General features: G+C 41.0%; 1 protein-coding gene across 4 annotated transcripts in view; it reads right to left on the reverse strand.

The window, feature by feature from the left end:
- Positions 1-12678, reverse strand: part of DYNC2I1 (dynein 2 intermediate chain 1) — a 117565-nt gene that overhangs the window by 7413 nt on the left and 97474 nt on the right. The window contains exons 21-24 of one of the 4 annotated variants that reach the window (XM_037835708.1): positions 8063-8123; positions 4873-4972; positions 4539-4670; positions 182-264 (exon numbers count right to left, since the gene is read on the reverse strand). In XM_037835708.1, the coding sequence (XP_037691636.1) occupies positions 182-264; positions 4539-4670; positions 4873-4972; positions 8063-8123 (376 nt within the window). Of the gene's footprint in view, positions 1-181; positions 406-4538; positions 4671-4872; positions 4973-8062; positions 8124-12678 lie in introns of those variants that run through there. The other 3 variants (XM_037835707.1, XR_005216909.1, XR_005216908.1) reach the window with 3 other exon arrangements.

Raw genomic sequence — 12678 nt, forward strand, 5'->3', positions numbered from 1 at the left:
CAAAATTCTAGTATTATTATTCAATGAGATAATGCATCATCATACCACATACAAGATGATCAGACTCCACTTCAATTTAATATGGTCTAGCAACTTTATGGATAAATCAAATAAGAAAGGAGACCATCAATGCTTCTGCAAAAAATTACCTATCACAACTCATGAATTTCATCAGACTTACTTGTCTGGAGAGATGGGTTGTTTGGCTACAGGTCCCAAATCATTTTCCAGGAGGTCCCAAATGTAAATACTGGATGTGTCATCCTGGACCAAAAACACAGCAGGTCTTGTTAATGACCACTGTAAGCCAGTAACAGCTTGGCCATCAGTGCTGTTATTCCATTGCATAAGAGGGTACTCAGAAGTCAGCTGATGTAACCTAATGCTTCCATCTGAACAGCCAGCCTACAACACAGAAGAAGGAAACAAAGGAAGGAAAGAAGGAAGGGAGAGAGAGAAGAGAGATAAGGAGGGGACGGGATGGGAGGAGTAGGAAGGGAGAAAATTGTTATTTCCTTTTTCCTTTTTCTTTTTTAAACACTATCCCTGCAGCGAGGGAGATTTCTTATGAAGCATTAGCTTTCTTTAGTTTGTATAGCAAAACATCTGGCTTATTTCTGTTTTCCAAACATAAAATTACATTATAAAATTAAATCTGTCCTCACAAAGTACAAACATGAGTGCATGCCTTGGAGATTCTGATATACCTTGCATCTATCCCCCCCCCCCCAAAATACTTAATAACTAATCAATTCAGTTAATATATAAATAGGCAAATATTTTTAACTATGCTGGTTTGGAGCTGTTAAGTACCCCAGAAAAATGTCATGTTCTTTTAATCCATCCCTGTGGGTGGAGACCTAATATGGGTGGGTCCTTTTAGTTTGGTTATTTCAATTGGGATATGACCCACCCTATTCAAGGTAGGTCTTAATCCTTCACTTGAGTCCTTTATGAGAGGATAAAGGCAGAGACATTTGGAGAGAGAGTTGAGAGAGAAACACCCAGAGAGGGAAGAAGGACCCACAGGAGCTGAGAGAGAGTCATTGAAACCAGAATCTAGGAGAGAAGGACCAGCAGATGTCGCCATGTGCCTTCTCACGTGGTAGAGGAACCCCAGATACCGGCAGCCTTTCTTCAGAGACGTCCTCTTGTTGATGCCTTTTCATGGTCTTAGAATTGTAATTTGCAACTTAATAAACCTCCGTTGTTAAAAGCCAACCCATTTCTTGTATACTGCATTTTGGCAGCTTTAGCAAACCAAAACTTTAACAAAGTAGGATATTGTTGATTCAGGCACAGACTGTTAAGGTTGACTCATGAAGTAAATAGCCACCTTCTTAAAACTGTTAGACATTTGTATTAATAATGTTATATATTCCCCTTGAATTGAAGTTTTCAAAAAACAGAACTTAGTTCAGTAAAAGACAAAATTCTAGCTTAGAAAGAGATGCTTAATTTCTTTTTACTCAATCTTTCACATATTTAAGAAAGAAAATAAAATCAATAAGAATAGGAGTAAATGAAAGTAAAATCCACAAGATAACAAAACTGTATCAAAGGAATAACATAACCATACAGAAGGGGAGAGGGTGGAGAGAAGTAATACAAGTAATTTTTGAACACAATATTTAAACTATATGCCTTCAGGCTATGAAAGCAAAATCTCTAAATATTGAACTCTGCTTAGCAGATTTCTTTTCATAGAGGTACAGATTAGCAATTTTGAGAGTTTTCCTGTATTCTAGGATTGAGAAAATAAACATATTGTGAATAATGGGGGCCTGGTTTCCATTATCCAAGAAAGGAGTTACACATATAGAAAGGGGAAGGACAAAATGAACCTGGTAGTGTTAGGTTGGAATTAGAGATATGAGTGTGAACACTGGATTTGAAATATACAGATACAGATAAAAATAGATATAGATGTATGTGTATGTGTGTCCATTTCCAAGCTCTGTCCACTGAGTGGGCCCAGAAGAAATGTCACCCCACTAACCATGAGCAGCAGAACTTACTGCCTAGGTCTTGATTTCTAAATATCTGTCTCCACTAACAGGAACCAGGACTCCTTGGAGAAATGGCTGATTCAAGGGCTGGAGGTGGGAAAGTACAAAATGAGCCTAAATATCTTATATTACCAAAAAGCAAAGAAGGGCACAGAATGATGTATAAGGACACAAGAGCCAGCTTAAAGGGGCTCCCACTAGCCAACCAGGACTATTTGAACAGAAAAGTAAATAATGATAGTAAATGATTATAATCCACTGAATAAAGTGAAAATCCATATTGTACATAATAAAGACATACATACACAAAGGAGAAGGAAAAGCTCTTCCTAACAGTAAAAAGTCAACTAATAAAAGTGGAATTGATGGAATTAGAAAACCACCATTTGGCAATCATGATGATAACTGATTCAGGCAAGAATCATCAATGGACGCTAAAATTTATATAGGCTACAGTAAGTCACCACAATCAGGAAATGAACACTGGTACTGCTATAGTGTAACGATGTAGGAGAGTTCTTGATTTTAGGAAAGAGACACTAAACTATCTAGGGATAGAGCGTCATATTTGCAATTTCCTCTTGAATAGTCACAAAAGAGAGAGAACGAGAGAAAGGAAAGAATGGAGCAAATGTGGTAGGTGTGGCAACTTATGACGGCTCTAAATGCAGAGTATATGGGAATTCTTTTACTGTTCTCATAACTTTTCTGTAAATCTTAATTATATCAAAAAACAAAGGTTAAAATGTAGATTCACCCAATAGTCCTGTAAAATGATTTGTACTGATGCTGCAGATATTACTTGAAGAAAACTAAGGAGTAAAACGTGTAAAATGTTCTCAAGCAAGCCTTCGAATATCAAAGATGAATGTGGGTTACTATCTTTGAAGAGCCAGATCACAATATCTAGAGTGATGAAAAAACACACTGGTTACAGAAACCAAAAGCGATGTTCTCAGGCACCGGCACTCTTTCATTTGGGAGGATATTTAAATGGCTGAGGGGAAAACAATTCTAGAAACTGGCCCTACCTCAAGAAGGTGGCTGTGGTGTAGTCCCAGGTATCAGGGACTCCCCATCCCCATCCAGAGTTTCCCTGGAGGCATCACTACTATTCGACACACAAGGAAGATTTCTAGACTCTGGGGATATGAAATGTTCCTTTTGGAGAACATTTTTGTTATTTTATAACGTCTTTTGCAAAATAAAATATTTACTGATAACTTGCATATCCTAATCACTGTAGCCATTACTGTACAACAGAAATATAATATAAACCACAAATGCAAACCACATTGTAATTTAAATTTTTCTAGAGTTCCCATTAAAAAACAAAGGGAAACAAAATTAATTTTAATAACATATTTTCTTTATTTCAAATACATCCAAATATTTTAACACATGACCAATAAAAGGCTAAAGTTTTTAATGAGATTACTGCATTCTTTTATTCATACCAATTCCTCAAAATCCAATGTGTATTTTACACTTACAGCATCTCAGTTCAGACTAGCCTCATTTCAAGTGCTCAATAGTCACATGTGGCTAATGGCCTCTTTACTGAACAGCTGAACTCTGGACTTTGGGAAATACACAGATGCATAAAACACCATCTCTATCCTCAATAATCAGTAGAGGTGCTGCCATATAAAAATGATTTATAATACAATGTCATAAATGCTGTATAAGAAGTATGAATAAAAGAGCATGGGAGCAGAAATAAAGAACAATCTTTTCTCTTAACCTGAAGTATGGGGAAATTTGTGAAGACTGTAGAGAGGTGACATCTGAGTTGCAACAGGATGCCTTGATCAGTGAATTATTAAATTTAACCATTGTATAAAATTTTAAAATATTTTCCCTTCTCTCCTCTCTTACCTCAACCAACCCAAAAACTGACCTCAGAACCACTCCTAGGCCCTCCTAAATGGATTTCCTGAATTGAATCCTCCAATATCCTTACTTCAGGTAAGGATACTAGCTCCTTTTAAAAGCAGCACACACATTACTGGAATAATATGAATAATATTCCTTCTTGATATCACAACATGTCAGTCTTTAAATAAGACGCTTCCTGCTCTAAAAATCCATAAGCTAGAAAAATACAACAACTGGATTTGAGGTGAACCAGTGTGATAGCATACCATGCCCTAAAAGGGGAAGACAGTAAGGAACGCACATCCAGGGAAGCAAGTTCCCTAAAACATCTTCGTTCTAGCTCAGTGTAGAGCTAGAGGTCTTAATACACCCAATAGCCATTCTTGGACTTTCTCTGTGGGTTAAATACTTTGTTCAATGATCTGTATTATGTTTTGTTAAGTAATAAAAGAACATATGGCAATGATTCTTCACTAAAGGAAATCTTTGGCTATATTGTAGATTTTGATATTTGATTTTTTTTCTGTTAATTTCTAAGTGGTTTGCAATTTATGGTCTAATAAATGATGAATTTTTTTAAATTTTCCAATGGATCACTGCAAATAATACCATTAAAAAGAATTAGTGCTTTAAAAAATGGACTTTCCTTACCAAGAATATTGGTTCTCCAAATGGTGAAAAATCAAGCACATTAACTTTTACTGGTCTTACATCATGTTGCTGGGGTTTGAACAATTTGGGAGATACTCTCAAATCTTGCCTCGCACCATGACTTATAAGACCCTAGTAATAAGAAGACAAACGGTGACTAAAGAAAAGAAAAATACTAGGTATAATGTTAGATAAAGCTACTATTCTTGAAATAATTTAAACAGCATTATAATAAAAGCAAATAGAAAATTAATCTTTAATGAAGATACTTATCAGACAACTCTAGGGAAGTAAAAGAATGAGTTATAAAATGAAATTGTAAAATACTACATACCATGTCTGTGCCAACAATAAAATGATTAGGATCTGAAGGCAGAAACTTAACATTCAATGTTTGTGCAGTTCCCCAATATGCATTACCTTTATGGGAAAGACTGATAAAAACAAAAGTAAGATGAACACACAGTTATTTTGAAACCTTAAGGAGAATGATATTTAACACTTATTTAGCACTTATTATATGCCATTAGGTGTGTAATTGACCATTAGATGTATAGTAGGCATGTCATATTTCCTCTTTGATTCTTAACCTCTCTTTGTTTACTATTTCTTTTCCTCTAATAATGCAATCTTGATAATTTCTTCAAGTCTATCCTCCTGGTCACCAATCCTTTCTTCAGCTTTGTCTATTCACTAAGTTTTAAATTACAGAGATATTAGTTCCATTTCTAGAGATGTCTTTTAGATTGTATAATTATCTCAAGTTTTTGGTATGCTAATCCTATTTGTTGACCATGGTGGGTTGCTTCTTTATGCTTGTATTTTTTGTCATTTTTGTTCATGAACTTTTCTTTAGCCTGGGTTGTTTTCCTATTGGAACCCTGTGCACCCTAACTTGTGAAAGTATTTCTACCCTACCAAGCAGTTTTACTTTTGAAGTGAACCTGCTGAAGGGGTTCACTGATTTGGGACTTTAATGTTAACTTCTCAGTTTGCAGATTCTCACACCACATCAAGAACTTGGGATTTCAAGTTCTCCCAAACATCCTTGGCTTCTCTGGGCTAGGGGTGCACAGAGTCCTGTGCAGGAGTCACAGTTCTAGCTCCCTGCCTTGAGCAAGCACAGTGCATCATCTGCTCCTGCATGGGGACTAAGGCCACAAGAATACTCACTAAGGCCTATACCTGAGTCTAATAACCCCAGCCTTCAGGCTATCACAACAACTTGCTCAAAAACTTACCACTCTGACTTTAAGTTTCCTCATTTTTAGCACTTAGATATTTTCCTTCCTTTCTTTTTTAAAACCATTTTTAGTTTTATTGTTGTTTTTTACTTATACAGTATATGCATTTCTAACAGAAAGGGGTCTATGTTAGCTTCTTCTGCCATGTTGCCATAGTCAAAAGTCAAGAATCTGGCCACACTTTCTCTGTATCCTTTCCAAGCTCCTCTTCCTTCATCTGTCTTGAAAAGTAAGATCCCGGATGTACATCTTTGGTTCTCTTCTCACATTCACAACTCCAAGTACCACTGGTAAGCTGATGACTCCAAAATCTGTGCCTCCAGCTGAGATCCTAACTGCAGGGCCAACTGCCACCTGGACATCCCTATGAGCAACTTCAAACTAAGCCCACCATAAAATGAACCATATTTTACTTGATCCCAGCCTTCCTTCCAGAAATTTCTTCTTCCTCTTATGTTCCAATCCTGTGAATGGAACCCAGCAATGAACCAGACACTTAGATGGGTCACAGGGGAGGGCCATCCTGGCCTCCTCCCTCTCTATCATCCCTATAATAAACTAGTCAGCAGGTTATTTCAGTTCTACCCCTTTAGTTTATATCCTTCTCTCTTATCCACTCCTACTGCCTTAGACTTTTATTTTTCATATGGAGTCCTACAATAGCTTCATAACTGGTCTCCCTAACTCCAGTTTCCTTTTCTATGTTCCAAACTTACACTGTTGCCAAGTTGATCATTCTAAATTTAAAATAAGGCATATCACTCCTTGGATTAAAATCTTTTCATGGCTCTTTATCACTTTCAACATAGCATATAAAATCTTTAGCACAGCAAGTGGGACTTTTAGAGTTTGACCACTGACTCGATCCTTATCTCTAGACAATAAACCTGCTGGCAGTTTCCCAAATGCATCATGCATTTTAATGTCTTGAGGCCTTCATAAAAACTGTTCCCTCTGACTGGAAGATGCTTCCTTATCTAACTCCTATATTCCAATGTCCAAGCTTAATCATTGCATCTCCAGCAAGTCACCATTTCACCCCATACCTCCCCAACCTGTCTCTTCCTTTGAGCTGCCACAGTGCCCTATGTCTACCTCCAACACAGCACTTAGTACACTACTTTATCACCACCAATTCCTTAGATGGGGTCCGTGAGGGAAGAAATTTTATCCCTTGTGCACAGCACAAAGCCTAGCACATAGAATATACTTAATAGAGTTTGTGGAATAAGTTTCTGAATGAACATTTATTACACACACCTCTAGGGAAGGCACTATTAGGAGTATGAGAGGAAAATTTTGACATCAGCTACACTGGAGGCTTTCCATTAAAGAATGTATAGTTATGTACGGGGAAAAATCATAGTTATAAAAAGATTTGCAACACATGGCATAAAGTGATAAGGGCTACAATGGAGAAAAAAACAATTTGAAAGAAATTAAGTGGAGGGAACTACACGAAGGACTGGTGGGATGTCAGTAAGCCCAACTGGGAGGAATCCAGAGATTACATTTTTGGCTCTGCAATATTTTAGATGACTTTTTAAACACATGACTGATTTGCTTTCATAATTATATTTAAACCAAACAAAGCCGACTTAAAACATATGTGAGTTCATTAAACACAACCCAATTTGTTTATATTGAAACCCAAATTCGAGGTAATCTGTGTGAGTTTGAGGAACCAGGCTAATATCAAAAAATTTTTGTGAGTAATTCACATGCTGATAGTTAACCAGTGACTGTAATAAATGGCAACAAAATATATCATTTGGAAATAAATTAACATAGAATATATAAATACCACAAACGAAGTTAGTATATATATTAAGAATTTTTTTACATCCTAAAGTTAGTAAATATATATTAAGAATTTTTTTACATCCTCTTAAATTATATGAGTAAAAGCAGAAATCTAAATCGCCAAATAAAACTTTCATGTTCATATTTCTGGTTTCTAAAACTTATCTCATTTAAGTTTAACCTCAGGGTGTATTTTAAAAAATGGATGAAAAAGTCAAATAGTATCCATTTATAAGACACAAAATATTTTAATCAAAGAAACAATAAGGGAAGTTGTATTTATTACATTGATTCATTGATAAACTAATTAAATAGCAAAACATAAAATATGAGCAAATGGAATTTCTTCATTGCCAAAACTGACCATGTATTTTTTTGTACATAGCAATTACCTAATGATGCTTTCCTTCTATAGGGAATTGATAGTCGTAAGACAAGAGGAATTGTTTAAGCATGTTCAAAGTCACATACTCTTACCTGTCATTCAACTGAATCACAGAGCTATGTACTAATTTTATTCTCCCCCCAGGTAGTAAACCTAAAAATAGATAAACCAAAAGTAAATGCACTTTTTAATACAACTGTAAAATCAAAATCTAATTATGGCTGCCTGGAATCATTTTTCATTGTTTAAATATCTGTGTTAGGAAATGATATTAAATATAAATCAATAAACAGAATTACATAAGAATTAAAAATTTTCAGTTAAGGGCCTTATAGGAAAAAAGATAAGTGGAATCAAGATCAAGATGCCTTTACATTTTTAGATGTGATAAAATAAAATGCAGGCAGTATACTAAGCAAAAAAAAAAAATCAATATTTAACACACCTTAAATTTACAATAGCAAATATTTTATTGTTAATGTCCATTTATGATTTATGCTTATAAGAAACATTTCAAAATTTCCTTCCCCACAATTTCAAAGACATGCTTAGAAATTTGTTTGGCTTTGCTGCAGAATGTATACTGATGTACATACTAGCTCCTCCATCTAAATGTTTAGTGCTTATTCTACTAGTCTCCAGAACAAAATATTCTCTCACTTCATTCTCTCAAACACTGCAGAGGTAAATTCTAAAGCCAACTTTACTTTTCCTTTTTTTTCCCTTTATTTTCACAAAGCTTTTATAGCCACAGCTCTTACTCTTCAGCTATCTATTGGCCTTGTATCCCCTTTCGATTCCCAATACTCAGTCCCCTCTTTTTTAAATTATTGTAAAATGGGGACCTAGAAATTTATGTTATATTGAAACCCAAATTCTGGGCAAGGTACTGACTAGAACTCTGGAGGCAGCTGAATGAAAATCATATAGAAATAAATTCAACTTTGCAGTTGGAAAAGGTTATTGTAATTTTATAGCATGGGACTATGTTTATAAAGTCTTATTAACTGTCACAGAAGAATATTTAACAATGCTCTTTATAAATTTAAAATTGTCCCCAGAATGTCTGTTTGCCTGGTGTGGAAAGCCGCCTCCCGAATCGGGCCTAGCGTATGCGCTGCAGCCTGCTCTAGAGTTACCCCCGCCCATCGAGTGAGCCAAGATGGCGCCTGCATCCTGTGTCCGCATAGTGACGCATGTATCCGCCACCCGCTCCTACCAATCGAAATCCTGTATACGCGATACTAGCCTAGAAGCTTATTGGTTGTTAATTGTGTATAAAAGGTCTTACCCGGACGGGGTAGGGTGAGACAGCCCACAAGGAGCCGTGCCTGACGGCCACATCGAGGCTGCTCTCCCACGAGGCGCCGTGCCCCGTGTGGGAACCAGTAACACAGAATGTTCATCTAGCTGTAGTAAAGGGCTTGCTTTCACAACTGCCGTGTGGTTCGAGTCGTGATTCATGACCAGGTTAGTTCGCGCAGTCTGCATCTCTCTCTCTCCTTCCCTGTTTCCCCTCGCCGGCCGGGAACCGGGGACCGAGCGGGGCAGCGCCGGACAAGTGGTGGCCCGTACGGGGACCCTCCTCCTCCTGCCTCGCTCTCGACGGTCCCTCTGTGAGGAGAGCAGCGCTGCGCGTCGAGCTTACGGCGGACTTCCCGCGCCTGATCAACGCGAGAAGGTGAGTGCGTCTTATTACATGATAGTTAGGGCCCGTGGGTTTTCAGGTGACCCCGGGGGACTCGGAAGAGCTCTCCGAGTGACTGAAGTATAGTGCCGACTGCAATCATGGGGCAGTCCGGAAGTTCACCTCTCTTAGCTCCCTTAAAGAACCTTTTGAAACAACGGGGTATCTCGGTCAGGAAAAGCTCCCTTCAGCGTTTTCTTGATGATGTTGATACTTTTGCCCCTTGGTTTGCCTGCACCGGCAGCCTTAGCCTACCCTCTTGGATGAAGCTCGGTCGCGACATAGACCGAGCGCGCCAGACGGGCGTGTGTATGGACCCGATTCTAGTACCCATATGGGAGACCGTCCGTGCGGTCCTTGAACTAGAATCGGCTACCGGCCTAAGCCCGTCCTCTGTCTTGCAAGAAGCACGGTGCGCGCTCCAAGAAACCCAGTCGGTTTCGTCAGCGGACGGCTCCTGTAAGGGCAAACCGCCGGAGTCCAGTGACTCTGACTCAGAGTCAGATAGCGATACTGACGAGAAGGCGGAAGCATCCCCGCTAATTGAGTGGGAGGAGCCTCCCGCCACACCCGTGCGGCCTTCCGCCCCGCCAATGTCTACCGCTGCACCCCCAGGGACACCCCAGCTCCCAACTGACGCCTTGGGCGGTCCCACCAAAGGACCTTGCCGAGAGCTCCCTCTAGTGGCCATGCCCAGTAAATGTAATTATCCTTTGCTGCCAGACCCGGAAACCCCGATGGGTCGGTCAGGGGAGGGGCAACCTTTGCCGTACCCCCCGCCCGAGTATACAGGCCCTCAGGACCCTTTGCCATTAGGTAGTGGTGGGAGACATTTCTGGAGATGGAACCCTTTCACAACATTTAGACCTTTTGGCATGCTGGGTGGCTACCAGCCACTTGAGCCGCAGCCAGTCTCAGAAATGTACCCGGTTATTATCAATCCCCAAGGTGGCAATCGGCACGAATCATATGATTACAAACTATTGAGAGAATTGAGGCAGGCCGTCCATCAGTATGGCCCCAATGCCCCTTATACCTTGAACATGATCGAGAACCTCTCTGCTCTAAATCATACACCCGCAGATATTTTTCAGCTAGCCCGTGCTTGCTTGCCGTCAGGCCGATTCATAGATTGGAAAGCATGGTTTGAGGAGTTAGCTGAAGAGCAGGCCGCAAGGAATGCGGCGGGGAGACGTGGCGGGTGGAATGCTGACATGCTGTTGGGGAGAGGCGCCCATGCCCAGAACCAAACGGGTTTCCCACAAGAGGTCTATGCCCAGATCTTCCGCTGTTTTGTGGGTGCCTGGAAAAAGCTAACAGGTGAGGGAGAGGCTCAGGCCTCACTCAGCAATATACACCAAGGCCCCACAGAACCATTTGCGGATTTTGTAGCCAGGATGCAAACCGCAGCTGAGAGAATCTTCTCAGATCCAGGAGTAGCAGAGACTGTGGTTAAGCAAATGATTTTTGAGCAGTGCAACAAGGAGTGCAAAGTTATCCTGGCACAAAACAGAGCAAAAAATTTGACAGAGTGGGTCAGGCTCTGTAGAGATGCTGGCAGCCCTTTAACTAATGCAGGTCTAGCTGCCATGCTAGCCAGCTCCCTACAGGTGGCTACAAAAAGCCCGAGAACCTTAGGGGCAAAGTCTAACGGGTGCTATGGCTGTGGCCAATCAGGGCACTTTAAGAGAGATTGTCCCAATAGACGTCAACCCCCTGCCACTCAACGGTTTGGCGAACCAGGTGCAGCAACCAGGCCGTGTGGCCGTTGCCACAAAGGCCCCCACCGCGCAGAAGACTGTAAATCGGTTTTCGATGCGCAGGGTAGACGCCTCTCTGGCCGCCCCGAGCAGATTCCAAAAAACGGGAAGAGGGGGTCCGCCCTTTCGACGGACCCCCTTGCATGCCATTCGACAACACAGGATCCGATCAAATTCGTGCGTCCCCCGGCTCAGCAGGACTGGACCTCTGTGCCACCTCCAGACTCGTACTAACCCCCTCCATGGGTGTCCAGTTAGTAGGGACCTCCTTCAAGGGGCCCTTACCGGCTGGTACTGTAGGGCTCATATTGGGAAGAGCATCCACGGCCCTGAAAGGATTAACAGTTATACCAGGACTTGTAGATTCAGATTTCACAGGCCGTGCCCAAGTTATGGTTCAATCTCAGCGGGGCACCTTAGTCATTGCAGAAGGTGATAAGCTGGCGCAGCTCCTGCTCTTACCCAGCTTACATGCAGTCTTTCCAAGCAGAATCAGACAGAGAGGGGAAAAAGGGTTCGGATCCAGTGGAGCGATTTTTGAGGGACTCCATATGTCCCTGGAGTCTCGACCTATGCTAACCATTAAGGTGCAAGGCAGATCTTTCTTGGGCCTGCTCGATACAGGGGCCGATCGGTCTATCATAAGACAACAAGAATGGCCCCCCACCTGGCCAACGAGCAGGGCGGAAGAGCCCATTAGAGGAATAGGCCAAATTTCAGCGCCCATGCTCAGTGCAGCTGCCCTTCATTGGGCCGATGAAGAAGGACACCAAGGCAGTTTCCAGCCTTATGTATTAGCCCTGCCTGTGTCTTTGTGGGGAAGAGACATTCTGACCCAAATGGACGTTACTTTAATTAGCGGCTACTCCCCAACCTCTAAGCGACTGCTAAAAGAAATGGGGTATACCCCCGGCAAGGGTTTAGGAGCTTCACTGCACGGACGTGCGGAGCCTATACAAGCTGCCCCCAAGTCTGACAGACGAGGCTTGGGTTTTTCATAGGGGCCACTGAGGAGAGATTCCCACCCACACCTATAAAACTAAAATGGAAAACCGAGGCTCCGGTGTGGGTGCCTCAGTGGCCCTTGCCACAGGAAAAACTTGCAGCGTTGCACGCCCTAGTATCAGAACAACTAGAAAAGGGCCATATCGCCCCTTCCACGTCACCGTGGAACACCCCTATATTCGTAATAAAAAAGAAATCTGGTAAATGGAGACTGCTACATGATCTAAGAGCTATTAACGATTGCATGGAGCCTTTA

Source organism: Choloepus didactylus, chromosome 5 (genome assembly GCF_015220235.1).
Source record: "Choloepus didactylus isolate mChoDid1 chromosome 5, mChoDid1.pri, whole genome shotgun sequence".
Lineage (NCBI taxonomy): Eukaryota > Metazoa > Chordata > Mammalia > Pilosa > Megalonychidae > Choloepus > Choloepus didactylus.